Source organism: Pelobates fuscus, chromosome 5 (assembly GCF_036172605.1).
Source record: "Pelobates fuscus isolate aPelFus1 chromosome 5, aPelFus1.pri, whole genome shotgun sequence".
Lineage (NCBI taxonomy): Eukaryota > Metazoa > Chordata > Amphibia > Anura > Pelobatidae > Pelobates > Pelobates fuscus.
Window position 1 is genome coordinate 95,971,042 of NC_086321.1, and position 19,370 is coordinate 95,990,411.

General features: G+C 38.9%; 1 protein-coding gene across 2 annotated transcripts in view; it reads left to right on the top strand.

Moving 5' to 3' along the window:
* Positions 1–19,370, top strand: part of ERBIN (erbb2 interacting protein) — a 188,528-nt gene that overhangs the window by 91,695 nt on the left and 77,463 nt on the right. For both annotated transcript variants that reach the window (XM_063454077.1, XM_063454078.1), the window contains 2 exons: positions 6,131–6,328; positions 16,057–16,174. In XM_063454077.1, the coding sequence (XP_063310147.1) occupies positions 6,140–6,328; positions 16,057–16,174 (307 nt within the window). In that variant the 5' untranslated portion in view covers positions 6,131–6,139. The remainder of the gene's footprint in view (positions 1–6,130; positions 6,329–16,056; positions 16,175–19,370) is intronic.

Genomic DNA, 19,370 nt, shown 5'->3' on the forward strand with positions numbered 1-19,370 from the left:
ATGGCAAGGGATTTGCTTAAATAAACACTCTAGCATCTTACTAGTGCTAGATTATTATACTAACTATTATGATTATTTGGGTCCCCCCTTACTTAGTTAGAATTAAACTTTTTAAATACCATATTTTCTCCAGTCCTCAAAACTGATTACCTCAGTCAATCCAATACTTCACCATAAGGAAGCACTGGGAGCCTAGTGAGTATGCACAGCCGTTATAACACTGCACCACTCTGCACCTCCTCTTGGAGATACATTAGACCAAATCATCTCTATGAGGAATTTTCAGCATCTCCATGCAGTTTTGCAGGACTTTATCCAGATTCTCCTCCTAAAGCTTTATAAATAGCAGCCATTAGAAGTGGCAATAGGCATCAGTGTAAACTTTGCTTAAGCTGCAGGGACAGGATCTTTTGCCCCAGAACTTCTTCATTAAGCTGGAGTGGTTCTGGTTCCTAGACTATCCTTTAACCTTGGCTCTGAAAACGTTAAGTCATGTTGAAGTGATACGATCTACAAAACAAGCTTCATAATCATTCAGGGTTATGCACTAAACTGGAAATTGTCAAGTATTGACAAGGAAATTGCAAACTGTAGGCTAATAATAGCTTTTTTGGTTAACAGCCAGTCAGTGTTAACACACTTAGAGTTTAGAGCTTAAAAAGTGTTTGTGCTGGGCATTAGCATGAGCAGGTCAAAAGTGAATTATGTGTTTTGAAATACTTATTTTGTTGCTCTCACTCTCAAGGCAGCACATTATATAGTTTTCTATTTTTTTTTCTATCACAAAGATTTTAAGGGTGAAATTTTTAGCAATCAATGGGTGTTTACAACTTCCAATTATGTATCATTGCCAAAGACAAAGCTTTCTTTAAGTTTCTGTTGTTCTGTATTTTTATACTTGGTGCAGCACTTTCGTAAGCTGGAGTTAAATTTATATCATGGAAATGGGTTAAATTGCCTGTCTTTTTTTCAAGACCTTTTTTGGTGGTGCAACTATATCATATGGGAATGGTGCCCATGTATGCCTGCTGGCCCTTATGTGGACATAAGGGAACATAATCACACATGTGGTGGCTATTGTCAAGGGTTTTGAGTAGACCGGTGCAAGATATCTGGACATTTTTACTTTCCAAAGCTTGGGACTGAGTTCTCCCCAGCTCACTGTACGACACTGAGTCAAGCCTGAGATTCCAGACATGGATGTGGTACAGTTCAAGTTACAGGATATGTATGTTATGAATATGTATAAATTATCGACTCAGATGTGCCAAACTATGACCTCCTTCTCCTTTACTAAAATATGGTAACAATGGAAAATATACAAAGGAATGAAAAGTTAAAGGATCACTATAGGGTCAGGAACACAAACATGTATTCCTGACCCTATTCTGTTAAAACCACCATCTAGCCCCTCTGGGCCCCTCATGCCTCCATAAATATAGCAAAATATTATGGTATTCAAGCCTGAAGCTGTAAATCTGCATGCCGTTTGCCTTAGAAAAACAAGCAGTCTGCTGACATCATCAGAAGTGGTAGCCTGATCCAATCAATGCTTCTCCATAGTATTGGCTGAGACTGACAGAGGCAGATCAGGGGCAGAGCCAGCACAATTCAAACACAGCCCTTGCCAATCAGCATCTCCTCATAGAGATGAATTGAGTCAATGAATCTCTATGAGGAAAGTTCAGTGTCTGCATGCAGAGGGAGGAGATACTGAATGTTTGGATGCATTTTAGGCAGCCATGACCCAGGAAGGATCTCTAACAGCTATCTGAGGAGTGGCCAGTGAGGTTATCACTAGGCTGTCATGTAAACACTGCATTTTCTCACCAGAACAAATTCAATAAGCTGTAGTTGTTCTGGTGACTATAGTGTCCATTTAACATAGGACAGAATAAAGGTCCACCCCCGCAACCCTCACAGCATTTCCGTCTCTTACTCTACTCTAATGAGTTTGATTTGTATTCTTGTTTTTGTATCACACGATATTACTAAAGCGAAAAATTGCACTAAGAACGTTTTATTGTTACTGTAAAAGGTTAACGAATAGTAAATGTAAACCAATTGTAAAAGGCTGTTAGAGATCAAACTTAACGTATGTGAATGTAATGTATCACTTGGCCTTCAGAAAATAAAGCATTTAAAAAATATATTCCTGACATCTACGTCTGTAAAGAGCATTTTTTGTCAAGTGACTAATTAGTATGTTCTTTAGCTTACAGTCCTTCATTACCTACATTTGTGTTTGTGGTCATAACACAAACTAGGAACATTTTAGTCTATCATGTGACACAAATGTAGCCAACGCAGGGTGTCCAGCTTTATCTTGCATTATCTAGTGATAATTGGATTCAGCAGCCAAAGCTTGCATGGCCGCAGCAGGTCCAGAGCCTCACTATTCTCTAATAATTATTGGCTGAAATCCGATTGTGATATTAAATTAATGTAAAACATGACCTGAATTATAGTGGACTTAATTTAAGACCAGTGTGCATGCCAGGTTTTTTTTAAATTTCCAAAGGCGTCAAACTCTAGTCTTTCCATTTAAAATGTTTATATATATATATATATATATATATATATATATATATATATATATATATATATATATATATATATATATATATATATATATATATATATATATATATATATAATAAAAGTAAAAGAGGAACTTACCTGTGAAGGACCCCTACTTAATGATACTAAACATTGTTTCTGCATTGACTTCTTCATCAACCAGGCAATAGAGTAGATTACTCTGTTATTCCTGGTATCGCTACAGGATTTTCTGGAATCTTTAAAGCAACAGTAGTAATGGCAGATTTCACCCACTGATCGTTTTATAGCTCCTAACATGTTAAATGGATAAAGAGGGAGGTTTTACATTTTAGGGGTGTGGCCAGGGTCCAGGACTTGTTAAAGGGATCCTATAGTGCTAGGAAAACAAAGTAGTTTTCCTGACTCTATAGGGTTAATAGGTCCCCAGCTCCCTCCGGGTGCCCTCTTGCGGGCCTGAAGGGGTTAAAACCCCTTCAGCCACTTACCTGAATCCAGCGCCGATGTCCCTCAACACTGGGTCAGGCTCTGCCCACGCTCCTCTCCCGCCAGTGGGGAGATCTAATGCGCATGCGTGGCAATGGCCAGCACAGCCACTGGAGGCCGACTTAGAGCTGCAATGTAAACATTTCAGTTCTCTGGGACTGCAATGACTTACATTGCAGCACTAAGTGCAAAAGGGTCACAGCACCCAGACCACTTCAATTAGCTGAAGTGCTCTGGGTGGCTACAGTGTCCCTTTAATAACTGTTAAATGTAATGTAGAACAACAACAATGCATCTTATTTACACAAACCGATTTCTGAAGACATTTACTGCAGTTTAAAGACCCTTTACTGTGAGTATTATTGCTATTGTATTATAGTGGAGCTCTCTTATACACTATACACCCTAGCAATATGAAGTTCCTAGAAAAAAGGAACAGAGGGATTTGAGTCCAAAATGGGGAGTGTCCTTCCTAAATAGGAACACTTGGGAGGTATGTTATTAGCTGTTTGTTACTAATAAAAAAATAAATAAGTACACACTCTAATGAAGCTGAGGGTCTTTGTCATACACGTGATAATTTAATCCAAACCAGGCTGTTGGATTGCTTAGTGGAGTAAAAATAGATACAGGAAATTTGTGTCTATTATACCTTATATTAGTGGTTTGATTGGATTGCTGTTTAGATGTTTTTCAATGTTTGCCCTTACAGTGTCCACCTCTGTAATGACAGATTTATTGTAGTTATTCCAAAATCGTTTTGTAACCATTTCCATTGCTTATTTCGTAATGAGTTGTTTATTGTGACCATCCTTCTTGCAGTTTCCAATGACTTTTATTAGCTGTGCAATTTCAAATACCGCACAAACTCTGCTGAAATTACTTCCTAAGCACATTTTACAATACTGGATGGGAGAGTGACATAATTTTATATATTCTAAAGTGGTTGGCTATTTTGTTCTATCCGTTATTTTGCCTATCAATTTATATAGCTCATAAACAGAGCAGGCCCTGCTTCTTTTCACCAGTCATTCTAACCTAAGTTAAATGCATATCTGGTAAAACAGAAAAAAAACAAAAAAACTTTCACTATGCCACCTGTTGTGTATGTTATTAAAATTGAAGGGGTTAATAAAATAAAAATTGTGCATTGGAATGGATCAAAATTAAAAATGTAGCAGCAGGTATGTCAGAAAAATACTTTTGGCAACAAATAGCTATACACTGAACAAAATGATAAACGCAGCACTTTAGTTTTTGCCCCCATTTTTCATTAGCTGTCCACACAAAATTGTCTCAAATATTGTTCACAAATCTGTCAGTGAGCACTTCTCGTTTGCTGAGATAATCCATCCACCTCACAGGTGTGGCATATCAGGATGCTGATTAGACAGCATGATTATTGCACAGGTGTGCCTTAGGCTGGCCACAATAGAAGGCCACTCTAAAATGTGCAGTTTTATCACACAGCACAATGCCACAGATGCCACAAGTTTTGAGGGAGCGTGCAATTGGCTTGCTGACTGCAGGAATGTCCACCAGAGCTGTTGCCCGTGAATTGAATGTTCATGTCTCTACCATAACCAGTCTCCAAAGGCGTTTAAGAGAATTTGGCAGTACATCCAACCGGCCTCACAACCGCAGACCACGTGTAACCACACCAGCCCAGGACCTCCACATCCAGCATCTTCACCTCCAAGATCGTCTGAGACCAGCCACCTGGACAGCTGCTGCAACAATCAGTTTGCATAACCAAAACATTTCTGCACAAACGGTCAGAAACAGTCTCAGGGAAGATCATCTGCATGAGATACTGTGACGAGATACTGAGGCCCATTATTGTGCCATTCATCCACGATCATCACCTCATGTTGCAGCATGATGATGCACGGCCCCATGTTGCAAGGATCTGTACACAGTTCCTAGAAGCTGAAAACATCCCAGTTCTTGCATGGCCAGCATACTCACCGGACTGGGCACCCATTGAGCATGTTTTGGATGCTCTGGATCGGCATATATGACAGCATGTTCCAGGTCCTGCCAATGTCCAGCAACAGCCATTGAAGAGGAGTGGACCAACATTCCACAGGCTGTAATCAACAACCTGACCAACTCTATGAGAAGGAGATGTGTTGCACCGCGTGAGGCAAATGGTGGTCACACCAGATACGGACTGGTTTTCGGATCCCCCCAGACCTCCCTAATACAGTAAAACTGCACATTTTAGAGGGGCCTTTTATTGTGGCCAGCCTAAGGCACACCTGTGCAATAATCATGCTGTCTAATCAGCATCCTGATATGCCATACCTGTGAGGTGGATGGATTATTTCGGCAAAGGAAAAGTGCTCACTAACACAGATTTAGACAGATTTGTGAACAATATGTGAGAGAAATAGGCCTTTTGTGTACATAGAAAAATTCCTAGATCTTTGAGTTTAGCTCATGAAAAATGGAGGCAAAAACAAAAGTGTTGCGTTTATAATTTTGTTCAGTGTATTATCCAAAATAAGAAAAACAATCAAGTGACTTTTTAAATCTTGTGGCATCTTCAATTATTGATCGATATTCCCCTTTATAAATAATATTCCCCTTTTCTATGCATTTCCAACATTCTGAAAATGTTCTTCTGAATTAAAAGTAAACATCTGGCGCAATTAATGATCTGAGTGTTTCAACATATAACTTCCAGCTGAGTGATTTTGTTGCCTTTACGTGTCGCAAAGAAAGTTGTTCCCCCGAAGGGGTTAAATAGTCCAGTTAGCGTGACATTATTAGTGGCCCATGATCCAAGAAATTCTGCCACAACCAAGTTCTTAAGTGTTCAGTAAACTTGTCGAGCAGGATTTTTTTTTTTTCTGTGGATGAACATCCTGTGGTTTAATGAGTTGGTCTCAGATTTCTTCAGAATGTAAAGGTAGGGGAGCGGGTTTGTATATCATCCAAGATCTTTAATCCAGAATTGTAAAAAAATAAGTATACCCTGCAGAGCTGTACATGTGCTGCAGAACCTGATGGTGATCAGCTGATTTCATATGCTAGCTTTCTCCTGATCACTTACTTTTTGTGTGTGTTTTTGTTGTTTCAGTGCCTGAAAATGACTGCAAAGAGGAATTTGTTTGTGCGGTTGGTGCCTTGCCGCTGTCTACGAGGAGAAGAAGAAACTGTGACCTCACTTGACTACTCGCACTGTAGCTTGGAACAGGTGCCTAAGGAGATTTTCACATTTGAGAAAACATTGGAGGAACTCTATTTGGATGCCAACCAGATTGAAGAGCTTCCCAAGGTACCACTCTTGCTGAAAGCATTCATATTTTCCATGACACTGATGACAAACAGCCTCTTCTCTCGGGTCCATTCCAGCTGTACTTTTATAAGCATTACCTCACATGTTACTGGTCTCTCTTTATTTCCTGGCAGGATTCTAGCCATTCACTTAACACCTTTCTCTAAGGGCAATCCTGCTATGTTTGTTGGCTATTTGCTGATAGTTTATATACTGCGCTGCCTACTTTCCAAAGATGGCAGAAAAGGTGTAAAGTGGGCAATAGAAATAAGCGAGTGAGGGGGATAAAAGAGGGGGAGAGAATTACCTCAACGTGGGTGGGATTTACAAACCTTTGTTCATGAAGATTTGCATTATTATAATATTTACTGCTGATTTATACTTGTAATGCTGGTTTTCCGATCAAGTACTTAGCTTTTCTCTGCATGTCTTATAAAAAATGTTTAGTTTTTTTCACTGCCTTGCAAAATCTTAAATTCCATATTGTTGCAGAAAAAGGGAATTATTCAAGAAGGGCATGTTTTTATTTAACACGGCGTCTTGAATCAAATACATTTTTTATGAGAATGGACTAACAGTGATTATAGTTTTGGATGAAAGCAAATCTCAGCAGTTTTTACTGAACTTTATCTTTTGTTTTGTACAATTGCACTGTGTACGTAAATATTGATTCTGGCTTTGAAATCCATCTCCCCAAAACTTTTTTTTTTGGCACTAGATAGGCATTAGATTTGTGCACAAATCTTTCAGCTGCTCCAAACAAATCGACTATTTGTCAATTTATGGACAAACTAATTGATTTGTGCACAAGTCTAATAGCCATTCTTTTTTGATCATTTCTCAGAGTGGAATAGACAAAATATGGCTTGGTTTCTAGACATTTTATTGGTCAGTTATTGTTTGTTTGTTTTTCCTGTCAAATGTGGGTTCTGTTTGAACATCTCATAGTCCTTATGAAGATTTCACATTCTCAACCTCTCCATTCCAAGAACTCATGGTCTTTTCTGAGAGACTTACATTGTACATGTACACAGCTGGGTGTATTTTTCATTCCATAAATTAGTATAGATCTACGCTGTAAATCACAGCTAAGTGGCAATGCAAGGTCTCTCCTGTGTATTCTCTCTGGTCTTACTCCTTTTACTGTCTCTATTTTGAAGAACCAGAAAATGAAATTGCAGAGCATTTAGTGCTCCCTTAAACGGTTAATTACAGTGAGACAAATTATATTTATTAATTTCCAAGACCATTGGTTACTGGGTTAATAACACCTGCTCGCACAAATAAATGGCGTAGGGCAGTGGTGCCTAAAAGGGAGATTCCCAGATGTTGTAGAACTACAACTCCTATGAAGCTTTTCATGCCTTTGGAATGCCTTTACAATGGCAAAGCATCATGGAAGCTGTAGTTTAAAAAAAATCTGGGTATCTACCTTTTGGGCACCCCTGACTTGAAGGAAGTGGTCAACAGGAAAGTGGCTTCCCATTGAAATATGAGACCTATGAGCTTCTTGTCGTGTCTCCCACTTGGGTTCTTATGTCTTCCTAAGAGGTGGACCTTTTTTAGAATGGATGTGCAAATGACCGTTAAACATTAAAATGTATTGTTAGATAGGAAAGATACACATTCTAGTCTCACGTTGGTTTAATGCTGGAATTGAAATAATGGTGGATCTGTATGCGCAATAAGCCTGGCATTCCGTAGATTTATTATCCACAGTCACGCTGTGTTGCTGTAAGGCTTTTGTGTGTGTATTCTGTTTCCTTTCTTTTTATAATTGCATACTTTAAACTTTCCAGTTACTGAAAATGAACGTCTCCGACTGTGCTTCATGTGTGGATGTAATATATATTACATGGCATTTAAGGTTTACTAGTTGAGCTCCCAACAGCTCTGGGCTTTCACAGAAATTCTTCAATTATTTATGGATATTTATTTGCTGACATTAAAGGTTTAAAGATCTGTTCTTTGTTCTCACTGGCTTAATCCAGAAATCCTGTGATATTTAATAGAACCTGGCCCCGTGGAACACCTTGTTTGTTACACTTTGTGCTTGTTTCATTATGGGGCAACATGTTTAGCTATTTCCACACAGGCCGTCATTGGTCGGACAGGGAATACAATATGTTTGCTTATGATACGGGAAGGTAAAATTATGGTAGCAAACAAGCAGATATGCAGAACTTAAAATGCTGCATGTGAATGAAGACTATAAATGTTTGGAAACAAAACAAAAATAAATACTCAGGACTGTAAAAGTGGTCCAACAGTATTTTTCATTAAATTAATGTATTTTTATTTTATTTGCTTAGTACTGCATAGTCATTCATTAAAATTATCTTTTTTTTGTGTGTGTATTATGGGTCCAAAAAGAGGCATATTTATATGAATATTATCTCCTTCAGTCTTAAAACAAAAAGCAGAAAAAAAACAGAAAAAAAAAAACAGGCCAAACTCAGAACATGAAAGTTTTTCTTTAGTGATAAAAGACCAAAGTTATAAATTTGATATCTTGCAACACTAGTGGAGTGAAAATTAAAAACCGTGGCCAATGTTTGCAAGGTATTAATAAAAGGGGAACTGTAACCTCTCTGGAATCTCCCCCCCCCCCCCAAAAAAAAAACATTCTAAAACTTACCCTTATTTCAGTGCTAGGTCATTCTCTTTGTACTAGACATCCTCCCTTTTTGGTCTGCGGGAATTTTGGTCTCTCTCCAATCCAGTTGGGAACATAAAATTATTGGAACTATTAAGGATGTGTGGCTAACATCACATTTCACAATCTAATACTTTTATATGAGAAGATGTGCGAAAACCTTAAAAACTTGTAGATCTTAAGGTAAAAGTGTTGGATAATGCAAACCGGGCCGGTGCAAGCATTTCTGCCGCCCTACGCAAAGATCCATTTTGCCGCCCCTTCATGTCACACACAAGCTGACACACATACACTCACTCCCTGACAGACACACACACACACAAACTCACTGACAGACACACACACACACACACAGAAACTCACTGACAGACACACACACACACACACACACACAGAAACTCACTGACACACACACACACACAGAAACTCACTGACACACACACACACACACACACAAACTCACTGACAGACACACACACACACAGAAACTCACTGACAGACACACACACACACACACACTCAATGACAGACACACACACACACATTCACTGACACATACTCACTGAGACACACACACTCACACACACACACACAGTCACTGACAGACACTCACTCACTGACAAACACTCACCTCCCTGGGGTCCAGTGTGGAGCAGCTCCTCACTCCTCCCACCCGCTGTTTATTATGCCGGGGGCCGGAATGACGTCATATTCTGGCTCCCAGCATCACAGAGAGCGCACGAGGGAGGAGTGAGAGGCTGCAAGAAATATATGAAGTTTGCCTGCGGTAAAGCAACATCCGTTTCTATTGGGACTAAGTAAAAGCTTTCCTCTGCTGGTAAGCCAACTGTTCATACTACAAGGCAGCTCTATTCCTGTACCTTCTAACAGCACACAGAACTCCTAGGTGTCAGGAAAGCAGTGCAATTCTAGTACTTGCACTTCTATATATTTTGAGTAAATGATTAATTGGGGAAGAAATTCCTGTGCACCAGCTGTGTTAAAATAGAAATGTGATCTTAAAACAGTTCACAAGTGTTTGTTTTGAGCAGTTTAGAAAATTATTTGGAAAGTTCAGAAATCTCTTAAAGTACAATTTACAGTAGATACTCGAGGATGGTAGTATTGATTTAAGAAAATGATTTAAGAAAAGTCTGACCATTAGAATACTAATTTACATAGACTCAAAGAAAAAAAAAGTCTTTGGCACTTTAGATGTCATTAAATTGAAACTATAGGCACCCAGACCACTTCAGCTCATTGAAGTGGTCTGGGTACAGTGTCCCTTTTGCACTTAGTGCTGCAATGTAAAACAGTTTTAGAGAAAATGAAATGTGTCAGGGTCTTACCTGGAGGTGGGAGTCCCAAGTGCAGAGATCTATACTCACCCTTGCAGATAAACACAGCCCACTGTAACTAGGTAAGAAACCACCTGGGCTGTGGATCTGTGCACGGGGGCTTGACAGGAAAAGTGCTCTAATTCGCAGTGCAGGCAAAGGCACAAGCAAAAGGATTGTCGAGGTGTAACCGTGGTCAGAGGATGCCAGAGGTCAGAATAAACGAGGCGATGAGCCAAGATCAGAAGCCAGGGTCAGTCTGGAGAATACCAGCTCAGGAGACAAAATAGCAGGAACCAAATACAGCTACCGGAAACCTCGAACTGCCCCTGCCCCCAGGGAGAGGCTGTATTAAATTCCTGGATAATCAGCAATCTGCCTCAGGTGGACTTAGAGTGACAGGAGCAGCCACAGGTGAAGTCCAGCCCCTTTGTGCTGGAGACAAGTTATGACAGGGCCAGAACCCCTCTAAGAGAATAAGATCCTGCATTAGCTCAAAGGCAGGATAGCAGGCCCAGGACACCGAAGGACCCAGGATCAAATCTCCTATTTGGCACCTATGGGGTGGCCACGCCTGGCTGTCTGGATGGCACGAAGAGAACCGTGACAGTATGTTTACATTGCAGCACTAAGTCTAACCCCAGTGTCTGTCTGCCCAACAGCCACTAGAAGTGCTTCCAGAATGTTACAGGACTTTTGGTCCACTAACTGACGCTCTGCATGACGATATCCAGTGTCTGCTATTTCCCCATAGGAAAGCGCCCCATTGTTGAGTGATGTCAGAGGAGGCAAAGCAACAACCCAGCACCAGGGGACATTGGTGCTGGGAACAGGTAAGTAAATAAAAGGTTGTTTACCCTTTATCCCTTTATTCACCAAGGGAGGGAGGAGGGGGTGCAGAGGGAGCTATAGTGACAGGGATACAGCTTTGTATTCTTGGCACTATGTTATCCATCCAAACATCTTTATACAAGCCATACAGGATCAATGACAGAAACTAGGAGCCCATTGATGATGCTTGGTGTTCGAAATTGCACGATTTGTGAGACATAACCCCCAATATGTCCTTCAGATCTGTATCTCTTACAAGCTTTTCAGTCAATCACTCTTTTGACCGGTGGATAAGAGCATCTTCAAAACTTTGAGATTTATTCACCAAAATCTTTATTGTAACAAATTGATATCCAGGTGCAAACCCAGAGACTAAAACAGCTTAACTGAAAAAATTCTCCATATCGGCTATAGTCACCGCTTAGCCAGTTTAGCATGAATTTTGCGATTTGGATATTAGTGTTTTCAGCAATTCAGTGAATGTGAATCACCCAGCTCATTTAGAGTTTAATTTCCAGATACAGAATTATTTTTGCTTGAACATTCACTGGTCAGGTCAAGTGAAGAAAATGAATACATAGGCATTACTTGTCTTCAACTCTATCATTGCTATCAAAATCACATTTATTTATTCCAAGCTAAGAGTGTGAAATAATTGTGTCATGCTCAGCCAAACCTATGGCATTATTACAGCATTAATTTTAATCATGAGGATATAATAGGTGAGATGGGTTATTGCCCAAGTAGTACATGGCAGTTGATGTTTAACATTTAGTTTGGGATTTTTTTTAAGCCTGTCTGCCATTTATAATGCATGCCTTATGTCCAGCTTAAAATTGCATTCAATGAGTTTGGAGAGGGAATGGATTCTTTGCATCCCAATCGTTACTGATACAGAAAGCCCCATGTGCAAAATCTGGGAGCTGTGTTTTGTTTTTAAATGTAAAAATCCAAAAACTGTTTGGGTCAGACTGACTTTCTCTTATGCATACATAACAGTAGTTTATTCAGTAAACTAGGAACTATGAGGGACAGACAAGGGGATTGCACACATTTTGATCTTATAGGAACACCTCAAGCACTGTAACCACTACAGCCCAGTGTAGTGGTTATGGTGCTACCCCATGGTAAGATGTCAAACTATTTGAGCACCATTTTACAACTTACCTGGGACCTGCCAGGTGTTGGAGCCATATCAGGTATACTCCAACAGGAGAAGCCAAGTTGCTGTTCAAAGCAGAGCAATGCTCTATGGCTGAGAGTGTCAACTGGGTATTCTCAGCCAATGAGCCCAGTCTGCACTGGAATACATTGCGGGATGTAGTGGTTATGTAGTGGTGAAATGTTCCTTTAGATTGTAAGATTGTTTTGGCAAGGCTTTCTTCAATTGCTGTTTCCGGATGTCGTGCATGTTTTGTCAGAATTAAATATTTGTCTTGTTTCCTATTGTTCAGCTCCGTGAAATATGTTGGCGCTATATAAATAATTGTAATTGGAGCCAAAGTAGAAAACATTTCCAACGTGGTTATATTTCTAGTTTGCCTATTTTGGTCCTAAAGTTTGAATAAACCCCAGCAGGGAGGAAATGTGGAACTTATTTCGATGTAGTGCATTTGAGCTCATTTTTGATTCGTAAATGTAGATCGCATATGAAATCTTGGTTTGATAAATATGCTTTTGTGATATATTGCAGGAGTTCTTTTTGCATTACTGTAACCAACCTCTGTTCGAAGTTATTTTTTGCATATTTTTGCTGCCGTGTGATCCTCACCAAGAAGTGTCATAAAAAAAACAGAAATACCCTGCACACTCTGCCTGTGCACACCTTCTTGGTCCAAATTCACAAATTATGTGCACGGGACTCAGTAAAAAATCTACTTTATGCCAAGTAAAGCAAATATCTTTGGTTTGGTTCTGGCTAGTCCCGTTTAACAATATTCAGCAAGTGAAGTCAGGCCTAGAATAAATCCTAAACATTGGGAAGAGGAATGTTATATTAATAAAAACCTTGTGAGAATGTGCCTTATCTAGAGTGGTAATGGCTAACACTGGCATTCCAGATGTTTGTAAACTATATTTCACGTAATGCTTAGCCTGCCTTATGACCATCAAATCAATGTCGTTACACCCTTTATCTGGCGTTTCTAGTAGAATTCTATTGGCACTAGATAAGTGAAAATAACAGGTTTTTATTTAATATTGGTAGCGTCATTGGAATGGACCTGTTCTTTAACAAATGTGCAGATTACAAAGTGTGCTTCAGTTGTGATTAATATATACCATATAGTGCATAGTATAATATTATATTACAATTTTTCACGATTTTCACACGCATTGTGTTTTCGGTTTTGAAAACTTTAAAAGCCTGATGTATACCATTAGGAGGGTTTGATAAAGATATAGGTCTAAATGTACTGTTCAAGTTTAGTATGCTGACTGGTTACTGGGACTGACACATTTTCGGGTCTCTTTTGCTTTCCTGCAATACAAACTTTCCCTGTCCGTCTCACCACCCGCTCCCCCAGCTTTTTGTTGAGTGGAGAATTAAAGGTTATACTTGAAGTATGCTGTTCGTTTCAGCATAGAATATTTTATTTCCTTTTGCCACGATATCACGTTTGCAGATGCACTTTAGGTGTTAGGTTACCTGTGTGGGCTATACTGTCTGTTTTGTGTTTCTCATTGGTCACATGTCTCGTGTCTACGGAACATGAAACAGGTGACTGATCTGTTATAAAGCTGTGTAAATACCAGAGCTGGGCAGGTATCTGGCCTGATACACAAAAGATTGAATAATAAGTAAATAATTCTCCAAGTTTCACTTACGGTTGTTACACAGCTGTGTCTAGGTGTGGTTAGTCCCAGTGCAGAAACACTAGACTTGAAATACTGATCCCAAACACATGGTTGAAAAACACTGGGGTCTTAATTATTAAGTGAAAAACATGGTTGCACCACTTGGGCAAAAATACCTGATTTGGAAAAGTTCTCCACTTTAGCTATAGCTCACATTGGCAGCTTTTGAAGATGTTGTTAGCATCACATACAGTCTGATCAACTGTGACTGGTGCTAAGCATACATAAAAACAAGTTAGATTATCACATTTTATTATATATATTTTTTTATTATTTGAGGTTAGTCCAGGTACCCAAACAATGGCAGATACTGCTAGATGAGTTGGTAGCGATTTCTGCTAATTAATGAATAAACATTAAACATTTGCACATTAAGGAACAGCAGTTTCTTTTAACTCGTATAACTGCTTCTCGTGCATTTTTCCCAATGAAGACGTTGTTGCATGTTATCCCTTAGAAGTTTGTGTTGATGGATGTACTGTTCTGTCCCTTTTTATTCGGAATAGTTTTTAAAAGTGCCTTTTCATCAGAAATATTGTTTGTCCCCTTATATGGCACTCTAAAAGGGTACGCTAGGCACCGTAACCAATACAGTTCAGTATAATTATTATGTTTAGAGAGCATGTGGTATCAAACTACTTTTTTTTTTTTTTAACCCATTTGTGGGAAGTTAGTTATATATGTTGTTTTTACCAAACAGGCTTATGGCGCTGGGTCACCCAGGACTCTTCTATGCACCATCAATGTCATCCAGGTTGGCCTTAAAGGAACACTATTGTGTTAGGAATACAAAGCTGTATGCCTTACACTATATAAAAATGTCTGCCCTCCCCCAATGTAAATGGTTAAAATAAAACTTTATTCACTTACCTGATTTCAGCACCGATGCTCCTCTTCTGTCAGCCAATGGCGAGGAACCTAATGTGCACATGCATTAGGCCTTACTCATAGAAAAGCATGTACTGAATACTTTCCTATGGGGTTTTTTTTTTTTTTTTTTTAACACGCTGGACGTCTTCATGCAAAGCGTCCTCATGCAAAGACAAACTGCTGAAAGCGCCTCTAGTGGCTGTCTGGTAGAGGCAGTTGTAACCATTCAATGTAAACATTGCAGTTTCTCTAAAACTAAAGTGTTTTGCATTGCAGGATTAAGGGAACAGGGACAGTGCACCCAGACCCCTTCAATATGATAAAGTTGTCCGGGTATCTAAAGTGGCCCTCTAAGTGACAAGCGCCCAAACTCCAATTTTAAAGTGGCACCATGCAACCACAACTACATCTCACTGTAGTGGATATGTTGCTTATTGTCTCAGGGGGCCCTGAAATGTTTGTCAAATCAACACAGGCTGTAGCCAACTTTCAGTCGTTTAGGCAATTTTGTATAAATACCAAATAAATTATTTGTAGCTAACCTGTTTTCCTTGGTAACACCCGCAACATACAGCATCACCAGTCAGTTCAAACATTTCCTCTGTCTTGTATTTTAGTATCGTGGGTTCGGCATAATCCGCTTGGCTACATTAAAAAAAAATAATGTTTGCGCTAACTTAGGTACAATTATTTTCACTTTAGCTAACTGAAAATACTAAATATTATTTTTTCTTCTGAGTGCTTAGAAGTACACAGTGCACTATCCAGGGCATGTTGAGAATTAGCACCCCTGCAATCTGAAATCGTCAGGGTTATTCAACAAACTAAGAATTTTAGAGAATTAAATCTGAATGGTGCAGCTGAGGCTAAAATAGCAGATTTGGAAAAAGAAAAATCTCCATCTCGGCTTTGGTCACAGCTTTTATTTTAGCAAACTGTTTAAATTCACTTAAATTTGGAATCGAGCGTTTAACCTTGCTCAAGTTCTGTTTAAAAATTTACATTTACAATGTTGCTATAGAATCTCTAGTACAGAGAGAACATTTTAAGTGGTGTTCATAGTTGTTGCGGTTTCTCACAGCTACTTATCTGCTTTGTTTGCTACATTTTTAGCTCCGTGATCTGTGAAGTAGAAAATGGAAGCTGACTATCTCTCTCTCTTTTTTTTTTCTCTACAGCAACTATTCAACTGCCAGTCTCTGCACAAGCTGAGTTTGCCAGACAATGACCTAACAATATTGCCAGCATCTATAGCAAATCTCATTAATCTCAGGGAACTAGATGTCAGCAAGAATGGTACGTTTTTTTTTGTTTGTTTTTTAGTCAGTTTGTTTGTTTTTTCAAGGTAAGTCAATTGTATATCAATACGCAGCTAACTACTGTATTGTCTGTATGTTCACTTATTTGTACAGACTGCATTCCATGAAACCTTTACTTTAAGAAACACTGCAAGAACCACACTACACTATTGAGGTTTCCTAGGTAATTGTGCACAGTGTTCACCTGTCCCGGTCTTCCGCCATTGGGCTGGAATGATTTTTAGGCAGCTGTAAACCATTCCTGCTGAGATGCAGCATGCAGGCGAAACTCCGTACATGTATTTGTAGAGTAAGAGCTTGATGTAATTTAAAAAAGTACGTGTGTTCTTTTTTCCTGCGCCCTGTTATAGTACACATTGTTATGGGGCCAAAATTGAAGTAATGAACAAAATGTAGTACTGGACAGGCCTGATGCATTGGTATGTTTTTTTTTGTTTTGTTTTGTTTTTTTGTGCAGCAAGCAATATCATATGAAAAACGAGTGCTAAGTGCCAAGAATACAGGAACTCCCAGGGCTCTTTAAAATCTTTTTTTTTTTTTTTTTTTGTAGACGAGAACATACAAACAGCAGCTATCAACACTTGACGAATAAAGGAGCAAGTATAGTGGTGATGGCTGCTATTTGTACACCATGATTTATGGAATAAAAGATTTTAAAGAGCCCTGAAAATACCTTGATTTTCTTTCTTGGCACCATTGTGCCCCTCGTTTTTTATATAACATTGCTTGCAAGTCGATTTGGATACAGTAAAGCCACAATGAAAAAAAATGTAGAGCGACCCTATATTTAAAGTTATGCTCCTCTGAAGTCCATGTGTATTGCATTTGACTTTGTTTTGTGCACCAACCAACATTTTCTTATTATTGTGTGGGATTCAGCAGACCTATTAGTTAGGATGCCCCAGCCAGCATTCTGGAAGTGGTCTATGTATAAAAAAAAAATCTGTTACTACTAAACAGCAAAAATATATCTGGAAATCAGAACAGGTTAGAGGCAACAGGCAAAACAGAAGCATTATCTTAGTAGGTATCTGTAGTCATCACAAATTTAAAGGGACACTATAGTCCCCAAAACAACTACAGCTTTTTCAATAGGTCCCTTGCATCTGATATAAATATTTTTTTTGTTAGTTCAGGCATGTGCTATTAACGTTACCGTTCAGAAGTGTTTTGGGCACACTGAAAGATAGAAATAGAAAATATGGATATGACATGGAAATCTTGTATGGAATAAAAACATGGGGAATGCTATTTTATGGGCCTTTGAATAAAATTACGAGGTTGTCTGCAAATGCTGTTAATTTAAAGGTTTACATACCTACAGAGGTGACTGGGATATAGGTGGAGGATCTAAGTATGGGAGATAGTCAGCATCATGGGTTACCCCTCTCTCCAAAGTCAAGAACTGTGGTTGAGTTGTTCTGTAGTTTTTTTTTTTTTGTTTTGTTTTTTAAAAGAGGTGCAAGTATCACCAAAATATAGCATTTTAAGATTCCTAATAAAATGTACCCACAAAATCTTATTAAAGAACGTCAAGACTGAGGAGAGTAGAGTATCTGAAGACAGGTCCTCTTCATATTGCCTATTGTAATTGGGCCAGAGAGTTACAGACTCTGACTAGAGTATGTCCGCCCCCTACAAAATCAAGCTGGTGTTGGGCAAATTATGTAGGCAAAAATGCTTCAATGCAAATGGCTAACAATTTAGTTAATATTTTTACGTTTTGGTTTAGCAGAGAGAGAGAAGTTTGTAGGAAGGCACCTGTTCTAAATATTTATCCTGCTTGGGTAACAGGACGGTTGTTGTTTTGTTTTTTTAAGCAGTATTATTGCTTTAGAGAGTGAATGTTAAATTAGATCTGAGCACTGTAATGGTTAAAAGCTAGCAACAAAATGGTTTACATGAGTCTATGGAAAATGATAGCTTATAGAGATCGCTATACTAAATAGGAGAGCTTATGATTTTCTGTAAGCCTTAGTGACGATAAGTGGGTCTGCCTGCCATAAAGGATTTATATAATTTTAAGATGGTGGCGGATGGGTGAACTTAGGTTCACTGGGTAAAGGCATCCATCATTAAAATGAATTCCAGTTTTGTACAGCAGTCTGCTGTGTGTGTGTTTGTGTATATATGTATATATATATAATTTATTTTTCTTTGCGTTGGAAGCATGGAAGTGGTGGCACGTTTCAGTTTTATTACTTTATTTTCAAGCTTGAGAACTTTTAAATCACAAACTGCTTTGCATTTATGGTCTGATTAAAGTCAGCAATAACTGCTGAAATTGTTGCTCAGAAAAATCTGTTTACTGTGCAATTATTCGGTTTCCCAAGTACAGCTTTCCTTTTATTTTTGTTTTAATAAATCTGTTAAATTGGAGACAGGAGAGTGTGGGGTTTGTGAATAGAATCAGGGGCTTCATCAAATTCTGCGCACAACATTGAGTCATTGATTATGGGTTGACAATCAGTCGTTTTGTCCGTCCATCACATGATAGATGCCTTTTAGCCACACAAAGAAGAATATAAAGTTTCACTTCTTCCAGAAATTGATGTTTTGTTGGGTTTTTTTTGTTGTTTTTTTGGCAGTGACATATTTATAGTAACTATGTTTTGTTTACTGCTGGTTCTTAGCTTCTCTTTCACACTTTTTGTGTTCTGGTCTTCACTTCTGTTTTAGAGTTCGGGAAACATTATTTTTGGTTTTCTTTTGTTGTCCAGCTTCTGGGAAAACCTGAGAAAAGTTCCAGTAAAATTGCAACATTGTTGTGTAATAAAATGTGTCTATTAGACAGGCTAGAGCAAGCATGTCATACTCGCGGCCCGCAATGGACATCTTTGCGGGCCGGCGAGCCATGAGTACATGCTTGGTATTAAAGCAGAGTAGGCACCTGCTTTCCCCACATTGCAGGTGCCTACTCTGCTAAAACCATGGCCATTGGAGCAACTAAATGACCTCCATTTGTCTAAATATACATAGGGATTAAGGAGAAAGCGCAGGTAACATTTTCTTTTCTTTGGTTTTTACTATATATTGGGGCTGATGTGTATTGTAGTCGTTGCTGCTGGCCCAGTAGTAATGGGACTAAGCGCAGGACTTCTCTTTTTGTATTTGTATCTGCTAAAACTTACCCGGCCAGCGAGGAGGGCTAGCAAGGCAGCACACTGTTCCTG